General features: G+C 42.0%; 1 protein-coding gene across 9 annotated transcripts in view; it reads right to left on the bottom strand.

The window, feature by feature from the left end:
* The window catches only part of DST (dystonin), a 258,304-nt gene extending 242,401 nt beyond the window's left edge, over positions 1 to 15,903 (bottom strand). For 8 of the 9 annotated variants that reach the window (XM_082277160.1, XM_082277169.1, XM_082277165.1 and 5 more), the window contains exon 1: positions 14,376 to 14,517. In XM_082277160.1, coding sequence (XP_082133286.1) covers positions 14,376 to 14,466 — 91 coding nt within the window. In that variant the 5' untranslated portion in view covers positions 14,467 to 14,517. Of the gene's footprint in view, positions 1 to 14,375; positions 14,518 to 15,842 lie in introns of those variants that run through there. The other variant, XM_082277170.1, reaches the window with a different exon arrangement.
* Positions 15,904 to 21,488: the final 5,585 nt, after the last annotated feature.

Genomic DNA, 21,488 nt, shown 5'->3' with positions numbered 1-21,488 from the left:
AAGGTGTTATGGACAAGGGAAATCTCAGTTATCTTCCAAATCTTCACTGCTGTTTTCATAAAACCTGCTCAGGCTGCCTGCCACCATCTGATCCTGCTGGAATTTTTATAGAGTTCCTATCACAGATCACTGTGTAGATCCTGTCTTCTCAACAGAGTGGAGGACATTATAAGAGCTTTCAATGAAGTTAGTTACATCCTCAAATGGCAGTATCATAACCTCTCTTGGTATTCTTGTTGACAGCTCCACTTTTTTATGGGTTGTCACCGTGGAATAAGTTCGTGGAATTTCTCTGGCTCTGGTTCTTTGTGGAAGTGTCATACTTCCACGTAAGTACATACTGCAGAGTACAGCTCCGTGTTTCATTCTATCCTTTAAATTTTTTATGGATATAAACATAGATGAACAAAAAGCAATGACAACCTTAGAGGCAAAGACCAGAACCTACACTTTTCTCTCCTGCATGCCAATCTACAACTTGCTTTCCTTTCAGCCTTTTTACTCCTACATGTTCACCCAGTAACTCAGTTCTAAAAGAAAAACATTATATTCCTAACCAAATAGCAGAAAAACTCCTGTCATTCTGGTTGCAGATAATCAAAACTCTTCCTGCTCAGAGAGGCCTAAAATTACCCCTAACTCTCAAACACTCAAATCCCTGTTATTCTTATGCAAATTCATACAGAAGCAGCATTCAGTTTTGGATTAGGTTTCCCTGGTTAGTAAGCCACAGAAAACATTCAGGCAGTTTGCTATCTGACCTTTGGCATACAGTGAACCCTAGGCAGAGGAAAAGAGCATCACCTCTGGGAATGCAGTATTTCTGAGAAGACACAGATACACTAATACTCCTAATAAATTCAGTTACTTAAAGAAGATGGCCGTGGTAGAAAGCAGCTAACCTGGACCACTGCATGAAAGATCCCAACTTAGGCAGGATTTAGGACTGGATTTTGTCCTTTGTCTTCTATATGATTTTGTTATATATGCCCATACTGCTAAACATCACTGAGTTTGCATTAAGGCTTTGGTACCTCTCAGACTTAATTTCCTGGTTGGACCAGACAAAGGAGCTTTCTTTGCTTGCACTGAGTGGCCTGAGGGGTAGGCATTAAATCAGCATAACAACACACTGCAGAGCATTTCTTACAAGAATCACAGTATTTTCCAAACATTAATTATGTTTCCAACTAGCAATACTTATGCATAAAGTGTGAGCCTCTCCTAGCTCCTAAGGGAGCTCTTCCCACCTTCTCAGTGTCTTGTTAAAGTCACTTTTCAGAACCTTTTAATTTGTGCAATGAACTTGTTCTATGGCTAGTCCTTCTCCATCACTGGGTTGTTAGGTTAAAGCAATTAAACACTGTTAATGATAATAATAAAAGCCATTATGTTTAAGCACACATTTGATCTTTCTGTCAAGTCATCACACAAAGGCAGCACATGAAACAAGATGTGATATAACATGGCCTGCCAGGAAGGTACAGAAAGCCAGGCAGGTGTAAACCACACTCTAATAGGAAAAGTTGCCATGCACATACCATGAGGCCAGGAGAGAGGACAAAATTACAAGTGAAGAAATTATATAGTATTGACAAACAAATAGGTGAAGCAAAAGATGGGTCTGCACAGAACTGTCATGGTGCTGGGGGTGGTGGGTTCTTCTCATGGAGGGGCAGCAGGGCAAGGTCTGGCAGCCAGGGCCCATCCCACTGCCCAGCCAGGGATACCAGGGCAGCTCTGGGCACTGGGAGCCTCCCTGGGTGTGGGCTGAGGCTGAGCCAGGCCATGGGCCCACAGGTGAAACCCAGCAGTGCCTGGCTGTGGGGAGCTGGAGACCAGCCCTGCTGTGGAATCACTGGAGGGTCATTCCCAGGGAGCTGACATGGGGTCCCAGACTGTGGGATGCTGGGGGAGCCCAGCGGGGTGGGCTGGGACATTCAAGCCCATTACCAAAACCAACACTAACACCAACTGTGATACCAATTTAAACATAAAAATAGCTTTACCCTGATGCCAAAAGCCCAACATGCGAGATAAAATGCTCCGCTTGCAGATAAAATTGTTGTCATACTAAAAATATCAGCAGCAACTGACACATGAAAATTCCTGTTTACAAACTCACAGGAAGAACCAGATCATGAAGGATGCCACCCTTCACAAAGCAGACGACAGTGTCCATCAGGAAACATTCAGCATGGGCAAGACAATTGGGAGAAGAGGCAAATATAAATATGTAGTTACCAAAGTTAATAAAAATGCCATTAGTGCCTTCCAAATCAGAAAAAAAGTAATACTGCTAATTTTAAAAGGTTAAATCTTGAAATCATGATTCAGTCTTTGTTTTGATCAGTTGTCTCAAGATATAATTTAACAAGACACTTATCTGCATGATTACAGAATGTGCTGTCAGTATTTTGGACAAGACAGGGGATGACTAACATTTAACAGTGAGGATTTCACTCCATATGTCCTCTTGTTCAAGTTTTAGAGAAATTTTAGAAGATCAATATGTGGCTACCAAACAGTGAAAGATCTTAATGCAGTTAAGATTTCAAATGTCAAAAATTATGTTGGATTTCAAAAAGGCCAATAATAGTATCTTTAAATTACTTATATTAAAAATAACCAAGATTTATATTTATAAAACAGAGTAAAGCATAACAGGTAAGTCACATAGAAACAGGAGAACTGAAACCGAAGCTCCATTGACCAAATACATATCTTAGCAGGATTAAATGAGAAAACATTAGATACTCAGGGAAATTTTTGCTTTACAATACACACATGCCCCTATTTTTCTAAAATTTTCCCATCTGTTAGATGTACCACAGACATTTCTAGATGATGGAGGGAAGTTATAAAGTAGCTCTTAAAAAAGGAAAGAGATTGCAATATTGCTCCCTTTTAACACGAACATCAGGGTGTATAATTTACTCTGGTACCAGAAGGCTAGTAGGCTAAATGTCCAATGCCAGCAAGTAAACAAACACATGCTACAGGAAAAGTTTCTGGCATAGCAAAATTCTTAGTCAGATAGAAGCCCTAACCAAACAATGGTGGGAAAAATCAGGATAACAAACAAAGCAGGAGACTTAGTAACTATCAAAATTAAAGAAGAATCTTGATACAAAAATCAGACAATAAAGCACATGTTCATGGATGACCATTGGAGACAATGAGACTAGAAAAGCCACTGTAAAGGCTAAGTATCTGAATGAATTCTTTACCAGGAAAGGACATAGGCTTTAAGACAACATTTTGTTTTTCCTTTCCCCACAGCCCCCTTTACAGAAAAATTACCAAGTTCCATCACAGGAAGAAGTCTCAAAGAATAAATTATGTAGACAGGAAAGCTAAACACATCCACTACAAGCAGCTTACATAGCCATCTACTATCAACTAACTAGAAATTCAGAACAGACTTAAGGTATCAGAGGAAAAAAAAAAACCTGTTTACAAAAACCTACACTAAAATACAGCACTGTTATCCAAATAATACATAAGAAATAAATTAAAATCTTGAGAAATTACTGGTGCAGCTCTGATCAGTTCCACCAAGAGTAACTGGAAAACACAAGTTAAACAAACAAAGAAACCAAACCTAAAATACTGGGAACACCACTCATAATGTAATGGAAAACTGTGATGTAATGTAATGTAATGTTCTGTAATAGAATGGAAAAGACCTCCAAAATCACTGAGGTCAACCTTAAAACTAACACTGCCAGGCCCACCACTAAACCATGATCCCAATGCCACATCTACACGTCTTTTAAATCCCTTGAGGAATGGTGACTTCGCCACTTCCCTGTTCCGGTAATTTCTGTCATGATAAACCAAATTCCTCCATAATTGTTTGATTTCCTCTGAGTTAGAAACAAAACCAGCTATGTGTATGGCTGTGTAGATACATATACACACACGTGTGTGTACATGTAAATAAAAGGAAATTTGACACATATTTACAAAAGCTAACTAAAACCAACTAGGATATAGTGCACAATCCTTTTGTAGCCTGAAAAATTACTTACAGAATAATAGTCTTGAATTTTGGCTGTCTTCCAATGTGAGAAGAATGGTATGGTTTTCCAGAAGTCAACAATGCATTCTACATTTACTAAAGAGCTGGAGAAGGCAGAAAAGAAAAAAAACAAAAACAAACAAACAAAAAAAAAAATCAAAAAATCAGTCTTGTGTGATGATACCAATGTGTTCATATTGGGAGAACTCCAAAATGTTAAGACTCAAACTCACTTATGGAAACTAGAAGGATTATTAGAAATGGCAAGATAGGAAATGGAACTTAAAACAAAAAGTCAAAAAAAACCCCCTGCAAATTAAAAACAGAAAGTAAGGATCTCTGAACTACCAAGACCATCAGTGGAAAACTGTTAACTGCATAAAGATCAATAAAACTTATACTTGGTATTCAAGAACTACCTAAAAGGTATCAAAGTATATCGAAGATATACTACAAAAAACAGTAACGCAACAAAAGTACTACATTCAATCACCCTCACATCATAAAGTACATCAATAGTAGGAGCACTGAAGAATATGTACAGCCATTAAATGCTTTAGCACCATGGCACGGAAAGAACTTGTAGAAGCTGAGATTTTTAATTTTGAAATATAGAAGTAAAAACATTCTAACTGAAAAAAACCTTATGAAAATACACAAAATGTTAATTAGACTCCCTTTTGCATATTGCTAGACTGACAAAATCAAATTGCAAGCAGACTCCATTATTTCATATAGCATCTGAGCCATTTGTCAACACTAATTGCTAGTCATCAAGACAAATACTGTGATAACCTATTTACTCAGAAGAAAAAAGAAAATAAATCAACTTAAAATTATTTATCAGCCAAGTCATTAAGCCAATACATAGAAAACAAATCTTTGTTAAGATAGAGTTAACATCTTACAGTTAAGATACAGAAAACATCTCAGTGCATTTCATAATTAACTTGGTTGCACACAGCAGGGTGGGAGCATTTGCTTTCACTGGCAGTGCAAAACCAGACTAACTCTCTCACCCTGAACAGCAATGCTCACACATCCAGGTGCAAGCCAGAGTAGTGAAACCAGGAGCAAAAGAAACAGTCACTTCAGAAGTGATCATGCTATTGTCTGTCCCCTTGGTGGTGCTCCCTCTCTCTGCACTTTCCCTGACAGAGATTAAACTAGTGTGGAATTTCGCTCACAGTAGGACACAAGCACATCAGCACACGATCTGATACTCAAGTCCCAGTCAGGCTTGATCCCGACTCTAGGAACTCAAGTGCACAGCAGGAACCAGCACATGGCCACATAGCCTGAGAAATCTCATTCAACACACACAGTTTTTACATTTCATTATGATAAGAAAGATCTCAAAGATGTCTCTACAGCTTCAACTATAGCTCAGGGAGTGAAGGCCACACTGCTTCCTAGGACTAGAGCCAGAGCTCCAAAGTGCTCTCTGTGCCAGTGGCAGGCAGAAGGTGAATGGAATAGAGGTCTTCCCTTTTTCAACCATGAGACGGAAGGGGCCAGCCTGGCAAGGAAATACAATTCACTCCACAGGAAGAACCTCAAAGGAAACCCATTTTCTGCCTGAACTTTGTAGGTGCAGGTCCACAAGGAATCCAACCTACAGCTAAAATTTAACTTAAAAGTGACGAAGGAAGGAAGAAAGGGGAACCAAGGGTAGAGTAACAGAATCGCAGTGGGTCTTCCCGATGCTAGGAACAAAGTCTTCTTAAAAAAACAAGTTTCCCCTGACCTCCAATGAAGAAGTATTCCCCTAAAAAGCCAAATGATCAGAAGTGAGTAGACTCAAGCAGTATTAGATGGGGAAACACAAAGAGAGAAATCCAACATCCAGCACAAATTATACAAAGATCCATCAACAATTTAGTCATACACCCAGACCTCCAACAGATGATTCACGGTGTTGCCACTGAAATGGCCACAAAAATCTGGGCACCAAATTCAAAGTATGTTTCAAGCTTAGAATAAAGATGATCCCCCACTTATTATTTAATCCATTCCTTATATTTGGTATTAAAATGCAAATTATTGCAGAGACACACAAGCTCTCAAAGTGTAAACTTAATTCTTTAAGTTCTCCTGAGTATCACAGGGTTCCCAAAGCAATGCTTCAGTATGGCAGTCAAAGTATCAAGGCATAAACATGTATTGTTTCTAGGACACTAATATAATCTTTATAAATTAGATTATGATTGGTTTATGCTGCTCAGTCCTACCATACACCCACTTTAAACAGCGTGTTGGATGGCTGGACTCAGCATAATCCAAGATCTGAAGGAAATGTATATCCATGAGAAAGCAAAAATAAATGTACAATTTAAGTAGAAACATACAAGGTCTATGAGAATGAATGTGATTTCATTTAATACAATTTGCAACAGCATAAAATGAGAATTTGGGTGGATATTCTCAGAGGTAGGATAGATCTGGCCTCACAAGAAGTATATGGACTTCATTAACGAGGGCTCTATTTTAAAATATTGAAACAAAAATACAATGTAAAAGTATCCTGTTGAGCATGGTAAAATTATAAGGTAATTTCATCAAGGGACTTAATCAACTTTGGCTTTCTTCCTGTGGCTCATCTGTGTCTGTTCTTCTCTACTTTAAAGAGATATTGAGCCAAATGCTGCTTTAACTCCAGTGTAAACTGGAGGTAGACAAAAATTTCCAGCAAAGAAAAATGAAAAAAAAAAAAAGCTACCCAAAACCACAACGAATGTTTCTCAGCAACTGTTTTCTTAAAAACTGAATGAAGAGGGTAGAAGGCATAAAGCCTGAGTAACACATCTGCTCTACAAAGAAAATTTCAGTATGTTTGAAATGTATGTTATTAATTCAGAAATCAACTTTCTTTCTAAAAATTATGATTAATTTTCCACCAGAGAAGATTTCATATTTAAAACCTTTCAAAAACTGAGTTTTAAATGCAGAACTAATCTGTAATAAGTGCTATTATGAAATAGTTTTCAACATCAGGTGGATCTCAATAACGAACATACAGTAAGTAACTGGAGGAAAATTTCCAAGGCACAAACAGCAGGGAAGAACCTAATTGCTATTAAAGGTCATTGGGACTGGCAATCACACTGCTATATGTTCTTTTGAAAATATCCTACTCTGAAACCATAACTACCTTAGCAACAATACCTTATTCCCAGAAGTTACATACAACTACACAGCAGTGGCTTCTCCAGACAAGTACTCTAGTCATTTCCTAATTCCTAGGACGTAATGTAAACCCTTTATCTCAAAATTAAAAATTTATCTAAAGGCAAAGTAATTTAAAGCATTAAATATTTATTAACATCAATAGCTAAATTCCTGACTCCCACAAAAATTAACGGAAGTTTTGTCTGAATAAAAACCACAGCACTGCAAGTGCCATTTCTCTTTCAAAAAAAGCTGTTTTGCTTGAACAGTTCAGGATGCTTTATCATTATTATTACTGCAAAATGTCTGTCCAAATGATTACACTCATTTTCTAATGCTGCTTCTACTGTGCCTAGGAGACTCGTCACATGAGGAACACACAGAGGGTAATCTGATCAGGCAGAAGCAGAGTCTGTGAGCAGACTTTGACAGGATATCCATTTCAGTACCCAGCAAGAGACTTTCTAGAACTTCTCTGTTCACCTATAGTCTCATCTGCAAACTGCCCAAAACATGCCTCTGAAAGCTGTGTACAGAGCCAGACTTTTACCCATTTTGTGAACTAAAACATACACACATTTCTCTAATCCCAGTATAGAAGAGCTCTACTAATTTTAGATTCACGTGGTGCCAAGTGTCATAGCTGTCAGATAGCTGGATACCTGAACCTCAGGCCAAACTAATTTAGTTTTCCAACACAATTAGGTTATGAACCCCACTTAACTGCTGATCTGTATTTACATGCATTGCAGAACACATCATTAAATACTGTAATTTCACATGTTAACTATGAAGCTGAACAATGAAGATATGTATAAAAGCAAACCAAGTTCAAAAGGGCCATGTGGCTATAATCAAGAGCAGATTTTGGCCTATGCCACTGGAAAGCCCATCAGAGAACTAATCCTCCTCATCTTACAGAAATAGTTACACTAATTGTGTGATTGCGAGGAGCAGAATTTAACCCTCAATACATTTGCCTAGAATCTTCACCCTTTGACAGATTCATTGGCAGCTATTGTCATCTTGTACAAAATCCAAGGAATTAATAGATTAAAAGTCCACAGCAAAATTATGTACCAGATAAAATAAAATTAAATCCAGGAACACAATGACTTGCTTTTAAAGCAGCTACAGCCAAATTGCAATACCCTACAGGAGGCCTGATTTTAGCAGGAATATGCCTTATCAAAGGATGAACTATTACTTGGGCCCCAGTCTTGGGAAGAGCCTTGCGTGGGTGGATTTCCAAAGCCAGTCTTTCCCCACAAAAGCACCGAGGCTGCCTACACAGATCAACTTGTAAAATTTGGCTATTAACATGCCCTTCAGGATTTAACCAGCAGACTGAAGTGTCTTTGTAAGCATTGTTTCACCTGTTTGAAAGCTGGGTTGACTGGAAGCATTCAGTACATGAATATTTTCACCCACTACAGAAAAACAAGGCTTTGTTAAATTAAACGGCTTTAATGATGTTTTACAGGAAACATTTCAGGCATGCAGCAATAAGCTGCATTCATATTTGACATTTACAAAACGTTATTATTTTAAGCCTGAACTTATAAAATACTTGCACTTAAATTCAAGCATGTGAATAAGCCCATTTTTATTTTACAAAGCATTTAATTTCAAGTACATGCTGAAATGGTGGAATAAATTCCTCAAATCAGGCGTGTTTTAAATAGCGTAGGGGAAAAAAATACAGCATAATCTGGTTTCCAAGCAAAATACCACTAGAAATAAGCCAAGTAGATCATAGAAAACAATTACTAACACCTCAACCAAAAATATAAACTGAGACAAAACAAGCCTTTTAACACAATAGTGACTGAAGTTTATTTTCGTTTTTTCTCTCCTCATACTTCACCATCTCTTGGTTTTCATCCTAAAAAAAGAATTATGGAATATTCCTATGAGCTCTATTTAAAAGATGTTGCTGACTCAATGGGAATTGGGAAGTACCAGGAAAGCAACAAAGCAGACCTTTGATCTCCGCTCCAATTCACATACCAAAGATATTGGAATCAATACCCAAATTCTGTCTGCCCTAGTCAACCAAACAGGTACCTATTAAAATCATGGAGAAGCAGCTGCAGCTTATGTATCCCATGAAACTAAGCTTCAGAAAGTGCTACCCAAATCTCAAGGCCTTTACACAGACAAACCTCACAGAATTGCCCAATATTCAAGTTCTTCTTATTTTACTCCAAGACCTCTTCAACTTAGCTCAAGTGAAGACCTCATACAAGTCAAATCAGCAAGATCTGGTTCATATTAAGGATGAAGGTACTCAGGAAAACATCCCATCTCCAAGCCCTTCAAAAGTCAGAACTTCCACTCTTAATAAAGAGGAATGTTGAAAGAGAGTAAACTGCAGGTTTTACATTTTTAGGTGGCCCAAGCTGTCCATTAATTTTGTCCAACTTCAGGCAGCACAAAAGCTATTATGTTTCCATCCCTAATTGAACACAGTTTCTGTTGGCTACAATTCTTCCTTCCCAGGAGGGTAACCTGTTGTAGGAAGTATGCTAGGAACACGGGAAACAACAGTGTTGTCTTGCTGAAGATTTGCACAGTGGCAAAGAAAGGATTAGGTGACGCACAGCTGGATAATCCACACATGCCCACTAGTCAGCCAAAATAACTTTCCCATTTGAAAAACAAAATTTAAAAGTGATCAAGCCGGAGGCTAGATACTACCAGTATCTGGAAAGAGGTCAAAGAAAACCATCCATAGTGGAAACTACCTCATCAATTACTCACTTCAGGATTTCCTTCTGCATTCAAAATCAGAACCCTGAAGCAGAAGATCCAATTAGTTCATAGCCAAGAGCCCAGAAGAGCAAGATTTCTGCTAACTAAAAATTCTGGTCCCCAACTTCAAAGCACAAATAAGGAAACTCAGAAATTCGCATATTCCGGAGCCAAGAGCATCTGTCATGGCGTCTCCTGTCTTTGCTCTATAAAGAAGATATTCTCTGAAGAATATCCCTGGACTAAGTCTGATACCTAACACATTTAGGAGCCTCCAAATTCCTAAAATGCAGCAGCAATTCATTTTCAGATGTATAAAAACTATTCTGCATAAATGCTCCCTTCCTGAAGTCAGCTCAAAGGAGCTGGACAACAGGCATCTATTGTTTTTATCTTAATTCAAAACCTGTCCCTACTGTCAGAACAGCTTTACTTGACACTACCCTCAATCAATCATTAGAACAAATTACATTGTCTCTGAACCCTACACAGCCAACAAAATGCATCAGATGACCTACTAGCTCTCGCCCATCTCCAGTGTCTTTGTTCTCAGAATACAGAACCAGAGCTGTTTGTTGTGCTTCAGCTGAATGTGTAGCATTACAGATCTTTTTAAAGCAGGAGAGCAACACCAACAGTGAAACAGAATGCACCAAAGTTTAACAACCTCACCCGAGTTTCGCTGTCCCCAGTCCCAGACTTATTTCTCCTTCCTACAGACACAAGGAAGGGTTACGCAGCAAGCCCAAAGTAGCTAAAGGAAGCACTAATCAGGCACCCATTCCAAACAAAACATTCATGTGACACCTTTCCTGGCATTCGCAACAATTTAGTGAAAACCCTGAACTGCAAGACTGTATTTTTCACGGGCAGCCACGTCAAGCTGAATTTTCTATAGATGTAGATGCATAAATCTAGAACATTAAAAGCTCTGCAGAGCCCAGATAACCCCATATATTTAAAATTTTAAGGGCTTGCATAGTTAAAAGAACATTGTTGAATAACTACGATTTAGTCAACACTTAACTCCATGAATTAGCTCTTTTCCAGATACCGCAATCACACTGTCATTAACAGATGTGCCCATATCAAAAATGATGTCAAAATGGAGACAACCTAGTTACATAATTGTTCAAAATCTTTCAGAAAACGGTTGTTGCAACTGCTATTCGAATGAAAGTCTGCTACCTGAACTGAAAAATACATGAAAGAGTGACCATTTCAGAGGGATGATATATCCATATCTTGATTCTCAGTTTATTACTTCAGATTTATAGCAGAGGAAATCTAATGAACATACTGCATTTACAGCTTAAAATCATAATATTCAGACTTCTAATACTCAAATAATAATGGCATGGAACAATGCATTCCTCTGCCATCTGACAGAGATGGCATTTAATGTTTTAAAAATGAAATGTATATGAAATACTATTGGACATTTTCTTATTTAACAAGAAGGCTACAACTAACAATTTCATTACATTTTGTTCCCAGGCAATGGTGAGGTAACTTACAGAGCACCAAGAATAATTTTTTAAGTTCTTTACAACCTCCTAGAGAACTCAAATACAGTTTTGGAGAAAAAGTTTAATTTTTAGTTATATTAACAAATATTTGTAGGATTTCTCATCTTCCTATTCAGTCACAAACAAGATGTGAAATGTGTAAAATGCTACAGATAAACAATAGCAGATGTTTTATTGCCACTTTCATAATAAAGGTTTGCCTTCAAATTTTTAGAGGTGCCACCAACAAAGAAGCAGGTTTTTCCCCTGAAGAAGTAGCTTGATTTAACCTGATTTCTAAAACATCTGAGATAATGTGACTTCTTTTCCTCCATCAAAATGCTTTAGAAATACTGCCAAATAATTACTAATCAAGGAAGAAAAAAAAAAAAGTTGACAGCCAGCAACTGAGCTGACCATGGATCAGAAAACAACACTCTCTTCTCCCATAGCAAACAGCACTTCTGTGGTATGTCAGATTTAGCAAACAGTTGCCTAATTATTTACTGTCACAGCAAGAGACATGATCAGCAGACAGAATTTGGAGACACACAAATATCCTGCTTTCAACCGTTAAAGCAACAAGGTACTTGGTATTGCATGATCTTCAAGATCCGCAGCCTACTTTGGCTACAGAAACAGAGGAAGAGTAAAAATTCATTTTTCTGTTTGAAAAGGGCAGCTTTTATCTTCCTAAATCAAACTGCCTGAACATCTTAATGATGTGGCATCATACGATCCCAAGCCTTCCAAGACAGGCAACGAGTTTTGTACAGCTGACTCTGCTAGTTACAGTACTCAACAGCTGGTACATAGATAATTTGGCACCCTGATAATGGCTTAGATGAGTATGAAGCATTCTGCAGACTGTAAAAAGGAAAAAAAAAAAAAAAAAAAAAGAACCATCAGCTTTAAAATTATAGCTTGAAGCTCATCTTACAAAGTCAACAAAGTTCACATCTGAGTAAGAATTTACTAAAGGAGGTGTTTACAAAACTGAGAAATTCAGAGAAATGGCACTCCCTCTTCAAAGCCTATATTGTAGCAATTCTTTTCTGATTAGATCAGCTCCCATAGCAAGTCATCAGAACAACAACCGCTGTAGTGAAGTCATACTACTGGGACTCAAATGGGAAATCATGACTGGCTTGAAAACACATTTTAAAAAGTAATGCGTTTTCCAGGTTTCCAATATATCTTAATTAAAACAAGTCCAAATCTTTACCTTTGCTCCAGATGGCTAAATAAAGTCTACCTCGAGCTGCAAAACACAGCACACCAATATACCAAATAAGACATTAAAAACTAAGACAGCACATATTGGATCCTTCCGTATAATTTCAGGATTTGGCTGTCACTGAAAATAGCATGTGAATGGACTCTGTGTTACTCCCACAATATGATATACTCATATACTTTCAGAATGCGCTTTATTTCTTACAGAGAAGTAAATTAGTTTTCAGAGTTTATTTAATTAAAATCCTACTGTTCCCCAACATAAAAAAAAAAAAAAAAATCAAACCTTCAGTTCTTTTCCTGATGAAACTCCCATTGAAACAGGCGAAATTAGGCCTAATCTCTTTCCCAGGTTTTTAAGCAAGTAATTGGTAGTAGAAGGAACCTTATTAAACCTAATTATAGCAGGAAATAAAAGGTAATCCAAAGGAGAAAAACAAGTTTATTCAGCAGTTATTTACAAAGTAAACAGTCCACTATCTCCAAAATTTTGCAAAAATCAGATCAGCTGCATATAAATTGATTTAAAAAAAGGAGAGAATGGAATAAAGATGTGCTTTTGAAGATGATGGCAACCATCAAATGGCAATTATTTCTCAACTGAAATGTACTAATGCATTTCAGTACAGAAACGGTGCACATGCTCCATAGCTGCATTGACACAATGGGCAACAGACACAAAGGAGTCATTAGTCAATACTGTTAATGACACATGAAATTGCAAGTGACATCAGTATAAAGTACACTCACACCCAACAAGTTCTCATAGTCAAAATAACCATCTGTTGAAGCTTTATTTTTCAAATACTACCACTAACAACACAGAATAAATAAAATTACTTATCAGTATCTTCAAATCAAGCTGTCTTAAACTATGCCACTCCCATTCCCATCAGTGGAAACCATTTAACAAAAATCTTCAGGACTGACTGAAGACATACAGCTGAAAAACTTCAGATATGAAATGTAGCATCTTATTCCCTAACATTACAAAAGGGCTCAGCACTGCAAATGTCAGCATATACTGTGACATGCTGTAAAAACTATTTCAGGGATGAAGGTTCAGTATGAACAGTTAACTCCCTTTCTCACTTGAATTAAAATCAGAGCTGTAACACTTTTGATAAGCTTCTTCAAATTTAGTACTAGCAAATGTACTGAAAAACAGCAATGAATCATCCAAAACCGTCCCTTCCATCCCGATGCTTAAGAAATCAATGTAATTTACATTTCTAGCAAGATGAATTTAGCTGCGTGCATCTTCGTCATGATAAACGCCTTTTTCCATATTTTTCTGCATTCGATAAAAAAACTCAGGTTCTACACGAACTAAGCTAATTCTTTGCCCTAGCCCAAATAAACAAACAAATAAAAAGGTAAAAATAAGCAGAAGCCTTAAATACGAAAACACATCGAGACATAAATCACTGTGTCCGCACTGCACTCGAAAAGCGACTTTTAAACACACGAGAGCGCCTGTCACACACTGGTGAGGTGACACCGTATTTATATTTATAGCACAAGCCGCCCACGTCCGTTCCCCCCAGACCGACCCACGCAGGAACGCGAGGCCACCAGTCCTCCCCACCTGGCCGCCAGCGCCTCCCGGGTCCGCAGTCGCCACACCCGGTGGGGCGAGCGGCCCGGGCGGGTGCGGCGGCACGGCGCGGGGAGCACTGCCCTACCTTTGTATCTCTCTAGGACATCTTCGTAGGCTTGCAGGTACTCCTGCTCCTCGGCGTAGAAATACGCGCCTGGGGAGAGGTAGCCAGCCATGGCCGGCAGCTAGCCCAGCCCTGCCCGCCTGTGCGGCTCCGAACGGCCAGCAGCCTCGGGGGCGGCACAAGAAAAGCCCCGGCAGCAGCGGGCGGGGGGCGGCGCTGCCAGCCCTGCCGAGGAAACGCCCCCGCGGCCGCTCGGGTTTCGGTAGCCGCCCCTCGGAGCGCGGAGGGGGCGGCACCAGCCCGGCGGCGGCCGCCGCCTCCCCGCCGCAGACCCCGGCTCCAGCCCCATCGCCAAGGCACCGCCTGCGGGGCCGACGAGCTCCACCGCCGCCTCCCCCTGCGACGAGGAGGGTGGCGGCTGCCGGGGCGGGGACGCGACGCCCGCAGCACTGACGGAGCCGGTGGGGACGCTGCACTCACGGGCTGGGACCGAGCAAGGAGGGACCCCAAGCCGGCAACCAGCCGGAGCGGGAGCCCCGCTATCCCGGCGGAGGGGCGGGGCGGGGCGGGGCGGGCGCGGCCCCGCGCAGGTGTCACCGCCGCGCCTGCGTCCCCCCGCTGCCCCCCAGCCCTGACCCCGCCGCCGCGCCCGTTCCGGAGCAGTCCCTGCTGCCCTGCCCCCGGCCCGCCGGTCCCCTGTCCTGCGCACCCTGCCCGCGGGCGGCGGCGAGATCGGCGGGCGGCCGGGCCGGCTCCGCAACCCCCCCACTCGCGGCTGCATCCTGCGGCTGGTGCGAACCCGGCTCCGCAGCGCTGCCCCCGCTAATAGCGCCGCTAGGATGGGTTACCCTGGGAAATAGTGTCCCGGGAGAGCACCTACGGAGGCGCATATATAATCGGGGTGGTTGGGGACCGCCGCATCTTTCTGGGATTCGTTTACAGGCGGTTTCCAGCTTTCGCCAGGGAGATGCGGACCTCCGCCCTATTTTCGACATCAGTTGTCGCCGGGCCGCGGACCAGAGCCCGTCGGCGCCTCCGGCACACCGGGGCGGCTCCGTTCCGGTCCCCGTCCGCCCCGAACGCAGCCCCAGCCCCGAGCGGACAAAGACCGGCGCCTGGTCCCCCGCCCCTCGGAGCATCATCGGCCGCCGCGGCCTCTCCCCGCGCTGCGGGCGGTCCCGCGCCGCTTCCACCCAGAGCGGCCGGGGGCTGCCTCGGCCTTGTGGGCCGAAAAAAGCGCCGGCCCTGCTGAACCGCCCCCCGCCGCGGCTGCAGCCCCCGGCCGCTGATGCGTTTTCGCATGAAAGTTTAATGGGCGCACCTGCGCGTGTTTCGGCTCGCCTTCCACACGCATCAGTTCACCCAGCCGGAAAAGGCGGCCAAAGAGCTTAGTCACCGCCCGGCGGGGCCGCGCTCTGGAAAAGAAGGGATGGGGGTCCCTCTGGCCCCCGGCCGCCCCCTGCCCGGCTGCCCCCGGCCGCGCCTTACCGGCGATGCGCAGCACGGCCCGCTCGGCGGGGTCCAGCACCGAGCCGCCGTGGATCTTCCGCTTGGACCGCTCGTGTTTGGGCAGGTTCCAGGGTAGCGTGTCCCCCGGCGCCGGCGACACCGTCCCCGACCTCTGGCTGAAGTCCTCCTCGTCGGAGAAATCGGCGGAGGATGACATGGAGCATCGGTAGGACGCGTTGCCGGAGCTCTGCACGGGGAGACAGACAGACAGACAGGGTGCGTGGGGAGCAGCTCGGGACGACGGGCCTCAGGTGGCGCCGGCGAATACCCGCCCGGCGTGGCGTGGAAAAGCATCTCACGAAAAGGAGGATAGGGGAGAAGGCCGCCGCTCACCATTGCTGTGAATTTAGCGGGGAAAGGGGTGCGTGTGCGGAGTGCCGAGGGTGATCCTCCAAAAAATAGCCGGTCTTAAGCGAGAGTGCATTTGGAGGGATGTCGGGGTAGAGCCGTGGCCTCCGGCTAGGCAACCAGCTCGCAAATGAGCCTCCCACTTCCCAACAATAAACCCAGCAGCAACAACAGCCGGAAAAAAAAAAAAAAAAAACCAAAAAAAAAAAAAACCAACAGCAACCTTCCCGGCTACAGATCGATGGCGTTTGGCTCCCCCGCCAGGACAAGGGGAAAATCTGCCATCACCGAGCTACTGGTAAATCCGCCCCTGGGACAGACCCAGGCCCGCCAGGAGCCAAGGCCGGGCTCTTTTATTACCGCCCCGGGCCCTCTCCTGCCCCGCGTTCCCGGGGACAGCCCGGCACGGCTGGCTAACGCGGACGGAGGGGAGCAGGGAAGGAAGGAACACAGTTTCTCAGAGCAGCCCCTTTGGGCAGCAGGGCACGATGGGCAGCCTTCGGTCACACTTTGCCAGGCGGCTTCGGCAAACAAACGACTGATCTCGGCGTTTATAGACTGTATTGACTTTTAGGCTTCCCAGCTACTCAAAAAAGAACTCTTCCAGAAACGTAAATAAACAGTGATGCAGTGCATGGAGAGGACTGCTGCCATTTCTGACTTCCCTGTTTATGGTAAAGTGGGAAACAGAGATGTGTGAACAGTAGCAGTTCGGCACCATATTGAAATTTAAGGTACATCATTAAACACAGGTTATCAGGATACAATGGACAGCAAGGTGCTGTTCTTTCTACTCTGTATTTTCTGATTTCTGTAAGGATTTGTGGTTTCTCCAAGGCACCAGACAAGAAAATGATGGGTTTGTCATTTTATGTGGGAGCTACTGTTACAGCCTTTCAAAAGTGCAACCTAATGCTCATCAAATTATGTTAATCTTAGGTGTGTGCTGTTGTCAACTTTTACAGGTGTAGTAGAATCATGGAATTACAGAACTGTTTGAGTTGGAAGGGACCTTTAAAGACTATCTAGTGCCAACCCCCTTGCTGGGGGCAGGGACACCTTCCACTAGACCGGGTTGCACGAAGCCCTTGCATCTAACCTGGCCGTGAACACTTCCACAGCTTCTCTGGGCAACCTGTTCCAGTGCCTCACCAACTTCACAGTGAAGGATTACTTCCTTATTATCTAACCTAAATCCACCCTCTTTCAGTTTAAAGCTGGCATATTTTATTACACAGCAACAGCTCCTTTCAGCCATTCTAGATTCCAGATTTGATACTAAACCAGATAGTATTTTAGACTTGTATTTTAGCCCTTTTCTTAATTTTATTTTTTTCTATTAAGGGGCTTAAGGGACACCTTTCCTTAAAGAAGAAGTTTGTACAGTGATTGAGATCTGATAAAATTTATTGTTGCTGTCTGAATTTTTTTACTGTCAGTTGTCATGGGGGGTATTTTACCCATTAAAACTCAGAATCTGCATAATCCAGAGAAACAACATGATACAGTCTTTGCTCTGCATAGAATTAACAATAATATACAGTTAAATAATCTGCTATAATAAGAGTAGATACTTTATTAGTGTTTTTTCCTTCTGACCCCCTTCACTTCTATCCCAATTCTCTTTTCTCCTTCTACAGTAGTCCATGGTGATGTTCAAAATCTGAGAGTTGAGAGGGAGGGAATGAATACATAAATCAATTAACCAAATGCTTGTTCACTGTATTGTGACGTGGAGAGAGCAAAAGGTAAGTGCAGAAAAACAGAAACATGAGATGTCTGATACCAGCTCTGATTGCCTTCATAATTAGCTTTAGCGCAGAGAATATTTTGCTGTCAGTTTGTATAATAAACTAAAACTGGATCTCATAAAGCAGGATGGTCATATATAGGTGTCTTCCTGATACAAGCTGGAAGTGCTCAGCTTGCTGCAGGGCACTTTGCTGTACCAGCTGGGGCTACCAGGGCCCTTCATGTGCTTAGTCAGGGATTGGGTTCTTTGAGCCTGTCCTTAGCTCCAGATTTTGCCACAGAAGAGAAAGTGTTGCCTTTAATCCCAGCTCTGAACATTCTGCTTCAGGCCTGTACTTTCTTTTGGCTGATCAGCAACCCTCAGTATCTTCGGATCACACAGACCCACAGAGACAGATCCTGGCTTTCAGCTTGTTCACCTTTTGCATTTCTAGCTTATAATATGAAAGTTGGAAAAAGCCAAAACACAGTGTTGTGAGGTGCTATAGCAAGAGTTTGTTAGTATTTATGTAGCAGCTTGAAACATGCAAGAATAAAGTACAGTAGCAATTACTATTGAAGTTTTGGGGGAAAATCTCTCAACTCTCAGATTTATACTTGAAAGCAAGCTATAAATTTTATCCAGTAGAATTTCCTTTTCTCAAAAGAGGCCTTCATAGCCCATTATTATTTTTGATAACATCTCCTCCTACCCATAGAAGCCAAAAGCACTGTGAAGTGGTCGTTCATTATGCACCATCAGTCTATTGAGATGTCAAGTTTAGGGAAAAGGAATCTGCCTTTTAATCAGCTCTGCTACAATACTGGAAGATATGCTATGTGAGAAGAACCCACTCACATATTTTATGAGAAATCAAGCTGAACAGGCAATGGTAGAGCAGTCTTTGGCATCTAAGTGTATTACAACTAGCTATCTGCTTTTAAGTTATTCTACCTTAATTAATACACGCAGTAAGCAAATGAATAACCAAAACCCACTTTAGCTTTTAATTCTTCAAGAACCATGTTGTTTCATTTTTAGAACAATGTTCTAAAGCTCAGAAAGGAGTTTTTAATAACAGCAAAATCTAGAAAACATTAAGAAACATCAACTTTAACTTAATTACAGTCTACTTTCTTATTCAGCATGGAGATACTTCTGAGTAATGTGTACACAGGTATTGAGCACATAAGTATTTTTGACTTTGCTATTCCAAAGATGTTTATAATGAACTGAACAACTTTGCTTGACTAAATTAACAGCTTTGATAAGAATTCTGTAATTGTTCCCTTTTTGCACAGGCATTGTTCAAAACGTGTACCATTCATCCCACTGGACTCTATGTTTCTAGCATACACATTTTCCATGATAGAGCTGTAAGTCCCAAATAAGCATTCCATTATCAGAGCAATTTTAAGAACAGGAAATAATGCAGAACATCTGTACTCTTCTGAAAAAGGTTCCTGGCCAATTAGGACAACACATGAGAAAAAAAGGCTATCATATTCTATTAAAATCAAAATATGTGAGGCCCTTCTGTTATTTCTCTATAAAGCACATTGCTGTGCGCAAGTGAAAAACATAACAGTAATAATACACAACGCTTTTGGGGGGGCTATGTGAGTGAAGTGTCTTTTATATCCGCTAAAATATTGATCATCCTTACTTAGCCTACTCTTAGGGACTTAGCAAGGGTCAGAGCTTGACTGCTCTTAGCTTGACAGCCTCTAAGGTCACAGCCCAGTTGCTATAGCTGCTTATTCTCTGTCTCCGATTACACGCTGCTGCTGCTCAGCAGCCTGGAGGCCTCTCTGCAGCCTCTGTGGCTGCTCCGCAGGAGCGGCTCCACCTGCAGCGCAGTTGTGCGCGGGGCAGCCGGGGCGCCGAAGCCCCTCGGTGTCCCGGGAGCTCAGCCGAGCGGAGCCGGCGGCATGCAAAGCCCGGGAATGCCGTGGCACGGCTCGCTGCCGGTGCCGCGCGGGGGTGCGCGGCGCACACGAGTCCCCGGGAGCGGAGGGCTCCGCGGCAGCGGCGCAGCGAGAGCCGAGCTCCCTTTGCCGCTGCGGAATCAGGTGATTGCAGCAGCCGCCGGAGAGTCAGGCTTGCAAGCGTGCTGTTAAAGCGAGCTGGTTTCCAGTAACGGGGATGATTTCAAAGAAGCATTTAGCATACTTCTTGTAAGAGGGATTCGGCCAAGTTCCAGGGCATGATTTCCCTTGAGGGAAAGCAGTGTTGTTTGTCATAGGTGAGGCACTGCAGAAGATCAGGTGGAAACTGAGTGGAAGATGGTGTAGCTGGCAAATGCTGTAGAATAATGCACACCATCAGAGACCAGGTAAGCCACCTGTAAATAGGAGCTGAAAGGGTCAAGGTGGGCTGTACACTGTCATGCCTGGGTGAGGAAGCATTAGCCGAGGTCAGGTTTTAAATTCGGTCAGGCAAACCAGCTGGGAAAAGCTGCTGCAAGGCTGACACCAAATTATCTTCATTTTGCAAAAATTCCCCAGCCCTATGACACATCAGAGATTGTGCTGGCCCACTGAATTCTAATCAAATAGCTTGTACTTTCACATTTTATCTTTAAGAAGATTGTCCACTGCAGTGAACCCTTTCATGCTGGTTTTTGGAAGCTGTGGGAAATACAGGTCAACACTGACTGACATTTAATTTTGAGTTTAGTTATGAGTTATTTATATTTCACTTACACTAAACTATCTCAAAATTCCTGGAATATATTTTTTTTTTCTTTTATTATATTCATTGAGGAAAATGGATAAAATATCAACAGAAATGAAGCACTGGAATAATGATTTTAGTCAGTGTGTTTCAGCAAAATTCCTTCTAATTTAAAATAATTTAGAATATCAATTGAAAGTAACAGGCTATTTTTGTCCTTTAACATCCCAGACTGAATGATATTAAAGTAGATCAACTTTTAAAGTAAAATAACTTAACAAATTTAAGACAAAATCTAGGGCAACTGAATGTTCCCATTAGTAAATCTTTACCACTTTAACCTGATTAGATGATAATGCAATGCAGAATACAAAACATCCAATGTATGTAATCGGGCTATGCGAGTCCCTTGGGACTGCATGTTGTCAGAAATGATCAAAATTCAAAACAGACACACAAATGAAAGTACAAACAAGGATACGTAAAACCAATGATGATGAACTTAAAAAAATCACCACTGTAAATGCAGATATAGGAAATTAGTATTTTTCTCTGGTTCTGTGCCACTCACTTACGAGGACACCCATACTTCCAAGAGCCTATGTTATCAGGAAATACAAAAATTACTGCAGAGTTTCTGGGTTTGTATTTAATGTTATAAAACAATAAGCAGAAAGCTGGAAGGCAAATACATATCTGAAAAATCTGAAGCTCCTGATCACCCAGGGTCTGGCTCAATGTTAAACTGTCTTTGAAAACAGGTAGGCTTTTCAAACATCAAGACAATATCTACTTGCTTTGCAGAGAGAACTTACATTCTTTCTTTCTAAAGGCAGGAGAAGATGGAAATAAGCATTCAGTGTTTATCA

Source organism: Coloeus monedula (genome assembly GCF_965178545.1).
Source record: "Coloeus monedula genome assembly, chromosome: 2".
In the NCBI taxonomy this organism is placed as follows: Eukaryota; Metazoa; Chordata; class Aves; order Passeriformes; family Corvidae; genus Coloeus; species Coloeus monedula.
The sequence above is the reverse complement of the archived record's forward strand: the minus strand, read 5'-3'. Positions and strand labels throughout refer to the sequence as shown.